At 46.2% G+C, this 18,520-nt stretch overlaps 1 protein-coding gene across 3 annotated transcripts in view; it reads left to right on the forward strand.

Annotated features, from left to right (window-relative positions):
- The window catches only part of PAPPA2 (pappalysin 2), a 246,940-nt gene that overhangs the window by 208,682 nt on the left and 19,738 nt on the right, over nt 1-18,520 (forward strand). For all 3 annotated transcript variants that reach the window (XM_073571285.1, XM_073571284.1, XM_073571286.1), the window contains exons 19-21: nt 2,446-2,578; nt 2,882-2,991; nt 4,969-5,040. In XM_073571285.1, the coding sequence (XP_073427386.1) occupies nt 2,446-2,578; nt 2,882-2,991; nt 4,969-5,040 (315 nt within the window). The remainder of the gene's footprint in view (nt 1-2,445; nt 2,579-2,881; nt 2,992-4,968; nt 5,041-18,520) is intronic.

An 18,520-nucleotide genomic window follows, 5' to 3' on the forward strand; every position in this document is an offset into this window, starting at 1 on the left:
CAACCATGAGACCTAAAAAAGTGAGTGTTAGAGCTGAGAAGAAGAAAAGGGTGATGTCCTTGGGTGTAAAGCAAGAAATTATGGAAAAACATGGGCGAGGTGTGCGCTTTGTCGACTTGACAAGCTAGTATGTACGATTTTGAAGCAGAAGGTGTCGATAAAGGTTATAACCCCAGCCAAGGAAGTCAAGAGTGTTTCAAAGCTCTGGTCCTCTGTCCATGAAGAGATGGAAAAATTGTTGTATGGTGTGGTTGATGGAGAAGCAGCTCGCAGGAGATACCGTGACCAAGAGCATAATCTGTTAGAAGGCACGAGACATTTATGGGGATTTGGTGCAGCAGACAGCTGGAAAATCAACAGACAAGGCGTCGGAATAGTCATTCAGAGCCAGTCAGGGATGGTTTCATAATTTTAAAAAGAGGACCGGCATTGACTCTGTTATCAGGTATGAAAAGGCAGCAAGCTCTGATGTGACATCAGCTGACAATTTTCTATAACTTTTTCCGAACTGATGGAAGCTGAATTATACATCCCCCAGCAAGGCTTCAGGTGAAAACTGATCAATGTTTGCGGGAACAAGACATTCTATACAGGCGGGATATAAAGCATTGGCAAGAATGCTCTTCCCGATCATTGAGTCTTGTAAACATGGCAGCAATACGCTGGTAAACCAGTGAATGGTCGTCTGCCAGATATCTGCTGAAAGTGCCACAGCCTTATTTGTATGCTCTTTAAGTTTATCACCACCACGCCAATTCCAACATGTGTATGAATTTACCCAAGACCTCCAAGGTCTGTAGATCTGCACAGAATCTACACATTGTAGATAGTATGACGATAGCCCAATGTTGGGTTTATACACACCATTAGGTATAGACATGGTGGAATTAGTCTACAGATCAGCACTAAAGTCCATTCATTTTTTTGCTGGCTATAGATTTGGCCAGTGGTGTAACTAGAAGCTCAAGGGTCTCAATGCAAGAACTCCAACGGGGCCCCCAATTATTCCAAGTCTTAAATAGTATTGGCCTTTTCATACAGGCTAAGGGACTTTTTTGGCCTCGTAGACTCCAGAGCCCAGGTGTGATTGCAACCTCAGCACGTAATGTAGTTATTCTCCTGCATTTGGCCCTGAAACGTTCCATATTAAGAAACCAATTCATCTTAGTCGCTTTTCTTTTTTGGCATTGTGGTTTTTGTTTTTTTTTTTGTGCCAACTTCTTCACAATAGCGCACAAGGTTCATGAAATTTATGAAAAATTCTAAATACTCCTTAATTTTGCATTTAACCGTTGTTTTGCAAAAGCTGCATGTTCTGTTAAAATTTGGGCAAGTTTATGCAATGAATCACTCCAATGAAGGACTGGGAATACATTTGGGCAAAACAATGTGCAAATTCCATTTTGAAAAGTCACAATTGTTGAATCATCTGAAATCATCCGAAAACCCCAAGCATGACCCTTAATGACAAACAAACAAAAAAATACAGGGGAACACATAAAATAGAAAGAAAGAAAAAGCCCAAATTTAAAGAAGAATAAGGACACAAAAAACAATAAAATCTAGACAAAAAAATGAGCAACTGCAATAATGAATTGGACCTAAAATATTCTAAAATGAACTTAATTTATCAAACTTTTCTTGTGTCAGATTTTAAAAGATTTAGTGCCAAATGTACCACTATGTTTTGTTTTCATTGATAAGTCTTTAGGTCTTTAAGACTTGTGCATACAACCATATTTTCGGTCCAAGTGTGATCCGACAAAACATTGGACAGCACTCATCAATGTTAGGCCACGTTCACACTATCAGTAATTGGTCAGTGTTTCTATCCTACTTTTCCTATGATTGTTCCACTCCTGGTTTTGGTTTACAAATGGTGATGTGAAATACTGACCAAATACTGAATGTGTGATTGTAGCCTTATTCTATGAGTCGGACCAAGGAAAATGTCGCAACATGCATGAGTTACATCCGATGAGAAAACACTTGGCCATTCATTTCTATGGGGCCAATGTTATTCCATGACTTCATGCACATGTCCAATTTTTTTCTTCGAACAGCGTCTGCCCAAGGAAAAAAATTGCAGCATTCTTGATGATTTGCGTCTGATATTCCAATCGCGCTTGGCCATGCAAGTCAGTAAGTTCGTGGAAAAAAATCAGTCTGCACTAGGATGACATCTCTATGCAGTCCAATTTTCACGGACTGGCAGAATAGAGAAGATGGAGAATTTTTTTTCCATCTTCTCCAAATCTGAGAAAATTGGATCACACTATGATCAAACTCTAACTGAATCAATTTTCTCAGATGAGAAAAACTAAGGTCGCGTGACCCTGGCTTAACTTGAACCAATTCTTTGGTGAATGTCGGCATCTTTAATACTATTGGAGGAAACAATGCTTTCTCGTAGCGGCTTTCACAAATGTTTCTTATGTTCTTTAGATGTCTACAGTATGCAGTAAAGATGGCACTTGGACAGAAAAATTCAGCCTCTGCAAGGATTTAACAGGAACTTGTCCTCCACCCCCAGAGGTCAACGGCATCCACTATATTTGTGACCATGGTCATGCCATCGGTAAGGAGATCTCTAGACAACACTGTTGGGACATTCACAGCTCTTCTTCATAACAATATTTTGAATAAAATATTATTTTCTGAAAAGTTGACTCATATTTAGTATCACGCTCTTACATTATTCTTGTAACATGGTAATTGTGCGTCAGATGACTTCTGTTGCCAAAGCTTAAATCAAAGAATAACACTCCTTCTCAGATCTGAATCACTGCGTGCTTTTTCCCATTTCTTTTTATTATTACATTTGATTTCAAACAAATTTTTGGAAAAAAAACAAGTATGTGTTGGTATCGTCTTCCCGCAGGGGCTAATTGTACAGCCTATTGCAACTACCCACCAAATGAGCCAGTAATCCTTCCCAAGAGCATGACATCAGATGCTGTAGAGCACTGGATGAATCCTACCAAGGTGCAGGTACGATGCGACCTCCTCGATAAGTCATCTTTCCATATAAATTAACAAATATGATACTCTCAGCATCACTTATTATTCTTTTGGTAATGTTTTAAAGAGAATCTGTCAGCATTTTCATCTATATTATTGTGCTTTACACCAGGGCTTCTATTGGATGATCTACTTAAGCCATAAACATAAAAACTTATAAATGTCAAAGATCTAACAGCATGAAACTTTTTGGGGTAATCAACTAAGAAGGATATCCTTATCATACCTCCTTGAATGACTCTACACTGCACCTTTTTAATTTCAACTGAGTGCCTCCTCCAATTGCTGCTGCTCCACTGATTCTGGAAAAGTTTTCGTTTTTCTTCTGTGTACTTCCAAGGTTATGTCCCTCCAAAATTATGCACCCTAGTAATAAAGGTGTAAGCTTTCCCATCAGCCAACTGGGCATATACCACAGAACTTATCTGTGGGTGTGGCCATGTTTTAATTGGCCGATATCAGAAAAGAAAAAGCAAACGCCCACAGAGAAGTTCGGTGGTATCCTCCCAGTTGGTTGAGGGGAAAATTTTCACTATTATTACTGGGGCTCATACTGTCACTTTGGAGCGAAGAGGCACAGAAGAGTAAAATAAAGGTCCAAGAACCGATGGAGAAGCACCAATCGGAGGAAGCACTCAGTTTAAATTAAAAATTCCAGTAAAAGGGCTCTTTTAAGTGGTTGCAATAGCATCCATAGAATCATAACTTGACGTTCCCTAACTTAATCTAATGCAAAATATGAAGCAGAACCCGCATCTTGCCTAATGCAATTTATAATACTTGTGTCTTCCTACGAAGAGCCTTTGTACGCCCTCAGGCACCAAGACCTGATTTTGACTGATACCTCTGCAACCCCTTTAGCTACACTGTAGGTACTATTTAATGGGGTTACCGGGCCTTAGGGTGCAAGTCTGCAGTCACATACAGCACTGGGTACTGTGAGGATTCTTTGGTGCCGACACCAAGTGCAGTGAGCACGTGCCTGCAAGTATTAGTTTTGCATACATGCAGTCACATGCAGACTAGATGGGCACGGCCTCACTCGGTGCAAGTGTATTGAGTGAGGCCAAGAAAGTTTAGTTGGAATGTGGCCGATAGCATTCAAATTGCATACTTATGGTCAGATGACCACCACTTCTGCTCCTGGCTCAGGCACCAGAGAATCCTCACAGTGCACAGTGCATTCACTTTGAGGATTCACAAGTCTGTAGTCACTCTAAGGCCGGACACCCCTTTAAGTAGGAAATCTAATGGATGTCCTAAATTAAAAAGTCAGCTATCTGGCACACCTGTTTTATAGATTTGAGCATCTTGCTTGTCATGTTAGACACTTTTCTCTTCCTTATATCACCTGTTGTTTGGCTTACTTTTAGTCAATGTTTTACTTCAAGATTTTTGTTGAAATTTTCCACATTTCAAGCCATAACCCCTTATTTAGATATTTCTAGCGAGACCCAAAAAGTGCCTAAATACCATAATCCAGAGAAAATTGTATACAAGGAGATTTAGCTGCACAAGATCATACTAGAAGAACAGGTAACTGAGTGTCTGCAGATCAAGATCCCAGGCTGACCTACTGGGACTTCCAGACACCTACATGAGAGATGACCACAGCACTTAATAATGAAAATCCACTCCATCTTAAATGTTTCAACCCCAAAAGAGTCTTTTGTCAAGCTTGATAAAGACCAGTTTGGACTTGAAACGTTTCATATGTTGTGGCATTAATGAACACATACATAATCTCTCTTGCGTAATCCAAAGCAAGACCTGTACTCCAGTTTTTAGTGCAAATTGAGTCATGATTCTGACGCTTTTGGAGTAAATCTTCCCCCAACTAGTAAGTTTGTCTATGTTGGAAGTCAGACCATTGATGGAAATCTATTCACAGAAGTTGTAAACTTTACTAATGCATAGTGTATGACTATTTGCCATTTCCATTGTCAGGACATTATGTGCATAGGAATTCTACAGTGGTACCCAGGTCCTTCATCTTTGCACTGTATCCCATCCTGTGAGGTAAGACCGCCGTTATTGCACAACCATTGACTACATACCAACGCACTCTATTATTCTAAATGATTACAGAATTACACTTCATATTAACTTTCACATCATCTTAAGTTTTTGAGTTTTTTTCGGACCAAACCAAATTACGCAGTTTCAATGCATAGACCGGATCATCACTAACTAGGCATAGGAACACTAATGGAGTTGTAGGCCAGATTGAACATTTAGGCTACGTTCTCACAATGAGCTTTTAGTGAGTTTTTGATGGTCCATTAAGTAACATTCATTACTTTTTTTAAAAAATAAGCAGGGTGAAAACTCACCAAAAACTCAACCTGTGGCTACGTTCCTACGATAAGTTCACACGATGAGTTTTTGTTGAGTTATTGACTGCGTATTTTCGCTGTGCAAAAAAGTCTAAGATCACGTTCACACATTCAGTATTTGTTCAGTATTTTACGTGAGTATTTGGAAACCAAAACTAGGAGTGGAACAATCAGAGGAAAAGTAGAATAGAAACACGTCACCACCACTATAATTTACCCCCTCCTGGTTTTGGCTTACAAATATTGGGGTATAATACTGACCAAATACTGAACGCGTGAACATGGTCTTATAGTTCCATCAAAGTGGATGGGATTTATAGAAATCTCATGTCCACTGTATATTTTTTTTTTTGCCCAGCATAAATTGATCTGAAGTGCATGTTAGTAATCCGCAACATGGTAATTCCTCTTGCAGTTATGCTGCATTTTATGTGCCGATTTTCCCCATAGAATTGTATTTGATGCGGAAAATCTACAGTTAAAAACGCATAGAACTGTATTAATAAAGTTTTGTAACAGCCAAATGCCAGGAAGTATCAAAAAAACACATTTAAAACATGACCTACCAAAAAGATAGAAATATTGCAGAGTCAAAAAAGTGATATAAACACCCTAAAACATGCAATGAGAATAATGCGAGTAACCTAATGTAGCTAATAGGAATGATCCAGAAAGTCTGCAACATCAAAAAACTCACCAAATACTCACCGCAAGAACTTACCTTATCACTGACCTGTTGAGGACTATTTTTTAAAGGCAAACCAAAGAATAAGAAACTGATTTAAAATATAATAGAAAAACTTTATATTAAACATTTTGGCCTTGAAAGCACAAGAAAAACTTTGAAAATAGAAACAGATTATGCCTTCCAAACCAATATCTGAAAAAGATCTCATTGCTTTTCCTGTCCGTGTCTCCTCAAGGATAGCATAGCCATGCCTCGAGTACTTCACTAGGTCAAGGTAAAGTCATTTTCTAGACAACTATGAATAGATCTTGGGTATTTAGAGTACAATTGCGAACATTTTTTAGCTTAGTAGTAATAGTGATATTTTCGGGTAAATGGTGTTAATTTAAGGTGGAAAAGCTTAAAGCTAAACTCAATGGTTATTCTCTAGGGAGTCAGGAAATAAGCCGTCTATATGTTCTATTACTATTAATATATTCTATTTCTGATAGTTATGGTATTTTGTAATAACGCACATTTATTACAACTGTATGACAGGAACACTTCAAGGAGATTTAAGCTGTCACGGTCACGTGTGTCTGGACGCAGCGAATACCGCAAGGCGAACCCATATGACACACGTGACCCTGGATACACCGCGTCCAGTGGGGCGAATTTAAATAATAAGACGTGCAGCTGGATACGCCACCTCCAACTGGCGAATTTAGATAATACACGTAAATCTGGAAACCCCGCCTCCAGTAAGGCGAATTTAAATAATAAAGGGGAAACCTGGGTAACAATAACAATGGAGGGCCCTGCGATAGGGAAAAGGGGAAGTGGAGACCTCCTGCACTCCCCTGAGTCAGTGTCCCTACACTCCTATCGTTCCCTATGCCGGTTCCGCACCGGGCGATGCACAGGAACCTCAAAACCCTCACTCACCCTGCACCTAAACCCTCACTAGGGAATTGGTCGGTGCGGAAACTAATCCCACCACTGCACTAAACACACATAAGGGAAAATGACAATACAGGGGGACACCACTTAGCTTTGCTCTGTTGCTTATGCTCCCCGCAACAGAGCCCACCACCTGCGTGCATCTCCTCCAACCGGATCCATCACCATAACTGGATCCATCACCATAGTGCAGCCTTGGAGCAGAGTCCACCACCAGTTGCAGCTGCCCAGTAAACAGAGTCCCAAAGATGAGTCCAACTTCTGCCAATAAGTCTAGCATGCTTGAGTCCAGCTTTCAGCAACCAAGTCCAGCATGCTGAGTGCAACTCTCACCATAGTCGCCACTCCACCAAGCCATGCAAGCACTTCCTGCTGACACTATAAACTGCAACTCCACCACGCCATGCCAGCCCTTCTTGCAGACCCCATCGTTGGACTCCACTAATCCATGCCAGCACTCCCTGCAGACACCATAGCTGCCACTCGTCCCCTCTGGCTGGGCTGCCCAGGAATCTTGTTCAGCTCCATCTTTCACCCAGGCTTACTTTAAAATGAAGACCTATCACCAACAGTGATCAAACACCTGAGACTCTTTTATAGAGCCTCACACCGGATTTGTAATTACGTGCACATTAAACCAAAGAAACTAAAGTGCACTACCACTCACCACCACCGGGGCAACTTAGAACAAACGACACCACAGTGCAATAATTCTAATGGCCACCGGGGCAATCACACCACTCTTTGGCACACAGCCAAAGGAAAAAAGTTCACTTGTGCATTTAAAACTGTCAGATCAAACCTGGATCATGACATATGCTGCCTTCACAAATTACAGGAAATGTATCATCAGAGAATAACATAACTATGTTGTTATTTTAAACATATTTAATAAAAATTGTGGTGGTTACTATTTATTTTGACAATCTATATAAAAAAATCTAATGTTACAGTTTTCACATTGTTTACCGGATTATACATAATATTTACTGATATTTCTTGTTTTCTTAATGTAGCTTTTCAGCTTTGCTGTATCACCTAGGTCAGAGTTAGCAGAGTCATCTCATTATTATTAAAAGAGGGATTTATTGACAGATGAAAACTAGAACTAGAGATGAGCAAAAATAGCTGAATTACCCTTTTTCAGCATCCTGTTTGGTCATTTATGGCAGTGCTCACTCCTGCAATCCTCGGCACCTCCCACGAAGTCAAGACATCATGGCGCGACGCGTGTCTCACGTGAGGTCTAGTAAATAGGTTTCCTGTGATGTTATGAGGTTGCAGGGGTCTAGTGAGTGGCAAAACCACCTAAGGCCTCATTCACACGTCAGTATTTTTCATCAGTGTTTGTATGACAAAGCCAGGAATGGAACTTACAGAGAAAATCTAGAATTAAAAGATTGACATTTGTTTAGTGTTTTGAAACTGAAAAAAAAATAGACAGCAGTTCTCTTCAACATATTTACATCTAATTAAAGGAGCTGTGTAACTTCTTAAAAAAAGGCCAAAGAGCAGGAATGATTTTAACCCCTCCACGACCTTTGGGATTTTTTGTTTTTGCGCGTCTGTTAATTTCTCCTCTTCTTCCCAGAGCCATAACTTTTTTTATTTTTCCATCGATATGGCCGTGTGAGAGCTTGTTGTTTGCGGAACGAGATGCACATTTGAACAACAACATTGATTTTTCCATACAGTCTACTGAAAACCAGGAAAAAAATTCCAAGTTTGGTGAAATTGCTAAAAAAGTGCAATTCCACAATTGATTTTTTTGTTCCCTGTTCGCTAAATGCTAAAACTGACCTGTGATTATGATTCTCCGTGTCATTATGAGTTAGCAGAAACCAAACATGTATAGATTCTTTATTTATGTAGTGAAAATTGTTTGTCAAAGTTTGTAAAAAAAAAAAAAAAAAAAAAAATTGGCTCCATTTTCCGAGACTCGTAGTGTCTCCATTAGAGTTGAGCGATACCAGCCGATACTTGAAAATATCGGATCGGAATGGATCGGCCGATCTTAAAAAAAAGTATCGGTATCGCCGATTCCGATACCGGGAACCAATGCAAGTCAATGGGGCCAAAATATCGGAATTAAAAAAAACCCTTTCTTTCCTTGTAGGTTAATTCTACATGAAGAAAAACAACTAAGAATAATGTAGAATGTATTGTGGGAGGTGGAGGAGACATTAAAGCCATAGAGGTTTAGCCCAATCAAATGGAATAGCAGGAATTAAACTTTTTTTTTAAAGACGTTAGGAGTTACAAAGATATTGACTATGTTAGCCTCATTTATATTTTGCCAGACATGTATGTCTTCTTCTTCTTCTTTCTTCTTTCTTCTTCTTTCTTATTCTTCTTCCTTTTTTTACCTTCTTCTTCTTCTTCTTCTTATTCCTTTTTTTACATTCTTCTTCTTCTACTTCTTCCTTTTTTTACATTCTTCTTCTTATTCCTTTTTTTACATTCTTCTTCTTCTTCCTTTTTTTAAATTCTTCTACTTCCTTTTTTTACATTCTTCTTCTTCCTTTTCTTACATTCTTCATATTCTTCTTATTCAACAATTATTATTCTACATATTCAACTTCTTCATCTTCTTCCTATTCTTCTTCATCATATTCTTATTTGTGTCAGGTATTCCTGTAGTTGTTATCTAGAAAAGTTAGAAGTTTACACCTTCCGTTCTGCCTGTCACAAAAGATTTACAACAGGATTTGTCCGCGTTCAGTTTGGCCTGCAGCAGCAGGCCTTTTCCAGGGGCACCACGAGGAGGAACGGACTCACCCCCATACACTGCTTAGTCTTCTTCTGCTTATAAATAAGATAATATCATTTGCTCAGAGTATTAGTCTTATGCTTAATGTTCTTCTGCTTTGTTTTTTTATGCTTCTTTGTCTTCTCTCTCTTGTTGTTCTGCATCTTGGTGGTTGTCTTCCTGTTCTTTGTCCTCTTGAACCAGCTGACGGTACTGGCACCCGGAGGGGCAGCAGAAGGAACAAGAGCCAATGGCACTACCGAGGACCAGCTGACGGTGCTGGAACCCGGTTACTAAGCAGGAGGTACCTGTGCTACAAAGCACTACCAAGGACCAGCAGACGTTGCCGGAACTCGGATACCGAGATGGAGGCACCTAGGCCAAAGGCTTTGCCGAGAACCAGCTGACGGTGCTGGAACCCGGATGGGTAGCATAAGCTGCAAGAGCAAATGGAAATAGCGAGGACCAGCTGACAGTGCTGGCACCTGGAGGGGCAGCAGAAGGAATAAGAGCCAATGGCACAACCGAGGACCAGCTGACGGTGCTGGAACACGGTTACTAAGCAGGAGGTACCTGTGCTACAAAGCACTACCAAGGACCAGCAGACGTTGCCGGAACTCGGATACCGAGATGGAGGCACCTAGGCCAAAGGCTCTGCCGAGAACCAGCTGACGGTGCTGGAACCCGGATGGGTAGCATAAGCTGCAAGAGCAAATGGAAATAGCGAGGACCAGCTGACAGTGCTGGCACCCGGAGGGGCAGCAGAAGGAATAAGAGCCAATGGCACAACCGAGGACCAGCTGATGGTGCTGGAACCCGGTTACTAAGCAGGAGGTACCTGTGCTACAAAGCACTACCAAGGACCAGCAGACGTTGCCGGAACTCGGATACCGAGATGGAGGCACCTAGGCCAAAGGCTCTGCCGAGAACCAGCTGACGGTACTGGAACCCGGAGGGGCAGCTGAAGTTACCCCTGAAAAGCAAAGTTGGCATGCCGCAAGCTGGCCGCAGTTACCGAATCACACAGTCCTACAGGGGGTGCTTGTCCTACTGGCACTACGGAACAAGCCTTTCTTACCAGAACCCGCAGTCCACATAGGAAGCACCTAAACTGCTGGCACCCTAGCCTCGACTAACCCAACCGCAACACAACATGGCAACTTGGGGTGGCAAACTGACATTGACACTTCCCGGAAACAGCAGGCAGGGCTAGAACCAAGCTGGGCAGGAGGGAGTACCCGTGCCAAAGTCAGTTATGAGCAGCAACTGGCGATGTTGGAGCCCAGGGACAAGCACTTAGCAGGCTGAGGCCTGATGTGCTGTCAATTGGGAGGCAGCAGGACAGATTGCCATCAAAACAGCAGGGGAACAGCTGACGTTACTGAACCCCACAAACACAGGAGCTAGTGTTTTACTCTGTGAAGACGGCACTTCCGAGCAACAACTGGCTGTGTTGAAGCCCAGGGACAAGCACTGAGCAGGCTGAGGCTGCATTGAAGAAATTTTAAGATCGGTTGTAGACTTCTACTAATTTTAACCAAGCTCCACTTAGGCCTGTGGCTTCACTGACTTTCGTATTTCCCCTGTCCTCCAACCCCACCAGTTACAGCTCCGAAGTGGCGTCTGCACAATCCACACTTGTTCCTGTGTTACAGGCGTTCAGTCCGGTCAGTTAATCCCCTGATGTGTGTCCGGCAATGTCGCCTGCTCTGTCCACATTCCCATAACTAGTTACGGGAATGTGGACAGAGCTAGTTATGGGAATGTGGACAGAGCAGGCGACATTGCCGGACACACATCAGGGGATTAACTGACCGGACTGAACGCCTGTAACACAGGAACAAGTGTGGATTGTGCAGACGCCACTTCGGAGCTGTAACTGGCAGGGTTGGAGGACAGGGGAAATACGAGAGACAGTGGAGCCACAGGCCTAATTGGAGCACGGTTAAAAATCAGTAGTAGTAGGACTGTGTAGGCAGCAGGAGACTTTGCCATCCACACAGCAGGGGATCAGCTAGCGTTACTGAACCCCACTGAGACACGGGAGCAAGTGTCTCTTTCCGTGTGGACGGCACTTCCGAGCTACAACTGGCTGTGTTGAAGCCCAGGAAATAGGAGGGTGTAGGCAGAGGCCTACTGTCTTTGGAATGCGGAGACAGCAGGAGAGACTGCCATCCACACAGCAGGGGATCAGCTAGCGTTACTGAACCCCACTGAGACACGGGAGCAAGTGTCTCTTTCCGTGTGGACGGCACTTCCGAGCTACAACTGGCTGTGTTGAAGCCCAGGAAATAGGAGGGTGTAGGCAGAGGCCTACTGTCTTTGGAATGCGGAGACAGCAGGAGAGACTGTCATCCACACAGCAGGGGAACAGCTGACGTTACTGAACCCCACTGAGACACGGCAGCAAGTGTCTCTTTCCGTGTGGACGGCACTTCCGAGCTACAACTGGCTGTGTTGAAGCCCAGGAAATAGGAGGGTGTAGGCAGAGGCCTACTGTCTTTGGAATGCGGAGACAGCAGGAGAGACTGCCATCCACACAGCAGGGGAACAGCTGGCGTTACTGAACCCCACTGAGACACGGCAGCAAGTGTCTCTTTCCGTGTGGACGGCACTTCCGAGCTACAACTGGCTGTGTTGAAGCCCAGGAAATAGGAGGGTGTAGGCAGAGGCCTACTGTCTTTGGAATGTGGAGACAGCAGGAGAGACTGCCATCCACACAGCAGGGGAACAGCTGGCGTTACTGAACCCCACTGAGACACGGCAGCAAGTGTCTCTTTCCGTGTGGACGGCACTTCCGAGCTACAACTGGCTGTGTTGAAGTCCAGGAAATAGGAGGGTGTAGGCAGAGGCCTACTGTCTTTGGAATGCGGAGACAGCAGGAGAGACTGCCATCCACACAGCAGGGGATCAGCTAGCGTTACTGAACCCCACTGAGACATGGGAGCAAGTGTCTCTTTCCGTCTGGACGGCACTTCCGAGCTACAACTGGCTGTGTTGAAGTCCAGGAAATAGGAGGGTGTAGGCAGAGGCCTACTGTCTTTGGAATGCGGAGACAGCAGGAGAGACTGCCATCCACACAAAAGGGGAACAGCTGGCGTTACTGAACCCCACTGAGACACGGCAGCAAGTGTCTCTTTCCGTGTGGACGGCACTTCCGAGCTACAACTGGCTGTGTTGAAGCCCAGGAAATAGGAGGGTGTAGGCAGAGGCCTACTGTCTTTGGAATGCGGAGACAGCAGGAGAGACTGCCATCCACACAGCAGGGGATCAGCTAGCGTTACTGAACCCCACTGAGACACGGGAGCAAGTGTCTCTTTCCGTGTGGACGGCACTTCCGAGCTACAACTGGCTGTGTTGAAGCCCAGGAAATAGGAGGGTGTAGGCAGAGGCCTACTGTCTTTGGAATGCGGAGACAGCAGGAGAGACTGCCATCCACACAGCAGGGGAACAGCTGGCGTTACTGAACCCCACTGAGACACGGCAGCAAGTGTCTCTTTCCGTGTGGACGGCACTTCCGAGCTACAACTGGCTGTGTTGAAGCCCAGGAAATAGGAGGGTGTAGGCAGAGGCCTACTGTCTTTGGAATGTGGAGACAGCAGGAGAGACTGCCATCTCCACAGCAGGGGAACAGCTGGCAGTGCTGAACCCCACTAACACTTGAACGAATGTGTTTGGCTCTGTGGAGATGACACTTCTGAACACCAACTGATGCTGTTGGAGCCCAGGATCAGGCGTGGAGCAGGCTGGGGCCTACTGGATTTTGGCTGGTGTAGGCAGCAGGAGACTTGCCATCTCCACAGCAGGGGAACAGCTGGCAGTGCTGAACCCCACTAACACTTGAACGAATGTGTTTGGCTCTGTGGAGACGACACTTCTGAACACCAACTGACGCTATTGGAGCCCAGGATTAGGCGAGGAGCAGGCTGGGGCCTGTTGCTTTTGGAAGGTGAAGGCAGAAGGAGACTTGCCATCTCCACAGCAGGGGAACAGCTGGCAGTGCTGAACCCCACTAACACTTGAACGAATGTGTTTGGCTCTGTGGAGACGACACTTCTGAACACCAACTGACACTGTTGGAGCCCAGGATTAGGCGAGGAGCAGGCTGGGGCCTGTTGCTTTTGGCAGGTGAAGGCAGCAGGAGACTTGCCATCTCCACAGCAGGGGAACAGCTGTCAGTGCTGAACCCCACTAACACTTGAACGAATGTGTTTGGCTCTGTGGAGATGACACTTCTGAACACCAACTGACGCTGTTGGAGCCCAGGATCAGTCGTGGAGCAGGCTGGGGCCTACTGGATTTTGGCAGGTGTAGGCAGCAGGAGACTTGCCATCTCCACAGCAGGGGAACAGCTGGCAGTGCTGAACCCCACTAACACTTGAACAAATGTGTTTGGCTCTGTGGAGACGACACTTCTGAACACCAACTGACGCTGTTGGAGCCCAGGATCAGGCGTGGAGCAGGCTGGGGCCTACTGGATTTTGGCAGGTGTAGGCAGCAGGAGACTTACCATCTCCACAGCAGGGGAACAGCTGGCAGTGCTGAACCCCACTAACACTTGAACGAATGTGTTTGGCTCTGTGGAGACGACACTTCTGAACACCAACTGACGCTGTTGGAGCCCAGGATTACGCATGCCGCATGCAGAGGCCAATGGGCAGCGGTTTTTATGGAGGTTGTTGACTACTACTGATTCTAACCATGCTCCACTTAGGCCTCTGGCTCCACTGTCTCTACTATTTACCCTGGCCTCCAACCCCGCCAGCTACATCTCTGAAGTGGCGTCAGCACAATCTACACTTGTTCCTGTGTTACTGGTGCTCAGTCCCATCAGTTGATCCCCTGATGTTTGTCCGGCAAGTTCGCCAGCTCTGTCCTCATTGCCACTACTGGTTATGGGAATGTGGACAGAGCAGGAGACCTTGCCGGACACACATCAGGGGATAAACTGATGGGACTGAGCCACAGGAACACAGGAACAAGTGTAGATTGTGCTGACGCCACTTCAGAGATGTGGATGGCGGGGTTGGAGGCCAGGGGAAATAGTAGAGACAGTGGAGCCAGAGACCTAAGTTGGGCACGGTTAAAAATCAGTAGTGGTTTGAATGTTGATGGAGCTGGTGACTTTGCCGTCCACACAGCAGGGGATCAGCTGGCGTTACTGAACCCCACTAACACAGGAGCTAGTGTGTTTCTCTGTGCAGACGACACATCTGAGCGACAACTGGCTGTGTTGAAGCACAGGGATTATAGTTCAGGTGGTAGAAAAATGAACACACCAGCAGACCTGGATACAGTTGCCAACCACTAATTTAGTCTGTAAGAGGAATGGCAAAGTCTTTGGAGATCCAGGCCTTGTTCATTTTCAGAAAAGTCAGCCGGTCAACATTATCGGAAGATAGTCGCGTGCGACGGTCTGTTAGTACAACACCTGCGGCACTAAAGGCGCGTTCCGATAATACACTGGCAGCAGGGCAAGCGAGCACCTCCAATGCATACTGGCTAAGCTCTGGCCATGTATCCAGCTTAGAGACCCAAAACTTGAAGGGGGAAGAGCCATCTGGGAGTACAGTGACAGGGCAAGACATGTAGTCTGACACCATCTGACGGAAGCGTTGCCTCCTGCTGACTCGAGGCGTCGCTGATGGTGTAGACAATTGTGGTGGACACACAAAACTTTGCCACATTTGGGCCATAGTGGTCTTGCCTTGTGCTGCGGCGCTGCCTCTGCTCCCTCTTTGTGCAGAGTTTCCTCCACTGCCTCGACGCACAGAGCTGCTTTGTAAAGCACTAGCAACAATGCTGTCGGGTGGAATGGAAAACATTATGGACTGCACCAGTGACTCTTCGTACTCCTGCAGTTTACGCTCCCGGTTCAACGTTGGTATGAGCCTTTGTACGCTGTCCCGGTAGCGAGGATCTAGGAGGGTGTACACCCAATAATCAGCCGAGACGAGAATGTGGGCGATGCGGCGGTCGTTTCTCAAGCACTGCAGCATGAAATCAACCATGTGCTGCAGACTCCCAACTGCCAAAGAACCGCTGTCCCCTGTTTGAGGCGTGACCTCGGCCTGCTCTGCATCACCCCACCCTCGCTGTACATACTGAGTAGAGGTTTGTGTACCTCCCTCCTCTGGAGAGATGTCTTCCTCCTCCATCGACTCCTCCTCATCCTCCTCACAAAGTGTCCCCTGCCTAGGCCTTTGTGAGGAAACACGTAGCGCAGACTGTCCAGAAGCAGATGGCATTTGGGACTCCTCATCCTCCACCTCTTCCGAAACCTCATCCCTTAGTGCTTGCAGTGTTTGTTGAAGCAGGCAGATAAGGGGGACAGTCATGCTGACTAGTGCATCATCTGCACTCGCCATCCGCGTGGACTCATTGAAGGCACGCAAAACGAGGTAGATGTCCTTCATAGAGGCTCACTCAATGGTGCTGAAGTGTGAACGGCGCACAGTGCGACTTGTTTGCGCCTGATGCAGCTGGTACTCCATGACTGCTGCCTGCTGCTCACACAACCGCTCCAACATATGTAACGTTGAATTCCACCGGGTGGGTAGGTCACATATGATGCGATGTTCCGGAAGGCCAAATCGTCGCTGCAGAGCAGCGAGGCACGATCTTGCCGTGCTGGAACGCCACAAGTGAGCGCACTCTATGCGGACCTTGTGCAACAGTGCATCAAGATCCGGATAGTCCCTCAGAAAGCTCTGCACGACCAAGTTAAGCACATGTGCCAGACATGGGATGTGTGTGAGGTTGCCTAGGCCAAGAGCTGCCACCAGATTTCGGCCATTGTCACACACTACCAAGCCCGGCTGGAGATTCGCTGGCCCAAACCACACATCGCTCTCCTGCTTGATAGCATTCCAGAGCTCCTGCGCTGTGTGGCTTCGATTCCCCAAAGAAATTAATTTGAGTACAGCCTGTTGACGTTTGGCCACGGCTGTGCTCATATCGGTCGTAACAGGCTCCTGCTCTGCTGTTTCTGAGGAACTTGAGTAGGAGGAGGAGTCTATGTGTACAGACTGGAGTCCTGCAATCCGTGGCGTTGGAAGAACACGTACAGCGCCACTCTCCAGATCTGTACCCGGCTCCACAACATTGACCCAGTGGGCAGTGAGGGAAAGGTATCGTCCCTGTCCATGGTTACTGGTCCACGCATCAGTGGTCAGGTGGACCTTGCTACTAACGGCGTTTTGTAGCGCATGTTTTATTTTGCCCTCAACATGTTTCTGCAGGGCAGGGACGGCTCGCCTGCTGAAATAAAAGCGGCTGGGCACGTTGTATTGGGGGACTGCCAATGCCATTAAGTCCCGGAAGGTGTCAGTGTCCACCAGCCTGAATGACAGCATTTCAACTGCCAGAAGTTTGGCAATGCCAGCATTCAGAGACTGTGCTCGGGGATGGTTTTCCGAGTAAGGGCGCCTTTTATCCCATGCCTGTGCTACCGATGGCTGTGATGGATGGGAACGTGCTGCTATGGGTGGAATCTGACAGGGTCTCCGGACAACAGTGGCAGAGGTTCTTCCTTGGCGATCCTGTGAGGCAGCCGAACCAGCAGTGTGTGAGCTGGAGGAAGAGGCCCCAACACGAACTGAAGAGGTGGTAGGTGGTGCTGTACGTTGGCCTACGTCTTCAGGGTGTCTCTGCAACTCTAACTCGTGCTTGGTGCGCACATGTTTCCACATATTTGTGGTATTGAGGTTGCTGACATTTCTTCCTCTTTTGACTTTCTGATGGCACAGCTTGCATTTGACAAAGCAAATGTCATCTGCAACTGTGTCAAAAAAGGACCACGCACTGCAAGTCTTGGGAGCGCCCGTTTTGCCTTTGGAATGAGGAATGCTCCTAACGGGTGCCGAAGTGGAGGGTACAGGCAACCAAGTCTTCCCCCTCCCTCTGCCTCCTGTTTTGGCCGGTAGGGGAATCTCTTCCTCCGAGCTGCTCCCACCACCTTCCTGTTCCTCACGCCATGATGGGTCAAGAACCTCATCATATTCCTTCCCCTCTTCAAACAGCTGCTTCTCCGGGGTTGTCTCGCCAGCACCGTACGCACCAGAAAGTGGCAACGGAGTCTCGTCATCATCTGATGCGTACTGAGGTGTGCTGACCATAGGCACTGGCCCACTCGCCTCTTCAGATTCAGAGGGACAAAGAAGTTGCGCATCACTGCATACTCCCTCTTCTCCACATTCAGGAATGCTGCTTGGCTGGCCCCCTCTTTCCAAGCCAACAGATTCCGAGAACAGAAGTAGAGACTGTGATGGCTCCTGTCCATGTCTCTCTGACTGCCTGGGCACTTTGGCAGGTGGTGAAGAGACAGATGGTTGCTCTTCGGTGCTCTGGTCCTGAGAGGCTGTGGAAGTAATTGAAGTCGATGCGTTAGCTGCCATCCATCCGACAACGGCTTCAATTTGTTCCTCCCGCAGCAGTGGGGTACGTTGAGGTCCTGCAAAGCTGCGCATAAAGGACTGTTGCCTGCTAAAACTGGGGGATGCTGATCCACTGGTGCCCGCAGCAGGCCCAGAATCCCCACGTCCTCTACCTGCAGAATCCCCACGTCCTCTCCCTGCAGAATCCCCACGTCCTCTCCCTGCTGAAACTCCACGCCCATGCCCACGCCCACGCGCCTTACTCCCTGCCTTCTTCATCTTGCCAGACTGCTTAAGATAGGCAGAAAAGTACAAAGGGGGGCCTTAGTGTGCTTATTCCTGAACAGCTGGTTACAGGTACAAGAAACACTAATTTTATGAAGTGTGTGTGTGTGGACTACACTTTAATAGG

This window comes from Dendrobates tinctorius, unplaced genomic scaffold (assembly GCF_039654945.1).
Source record: "Dendrobates tinctorius isolate UK_male_01 unplaced genomic scaffold, ASM3965494v1 ptg000029l, whole genome shotgun sequence".
NCBI classification, from domain to species: Eukaryota; Metazoa; Chordata; class Amphibia; order Anura; family Dendrobatidae; genus Dendrobates; species Dendrobates tinctorius.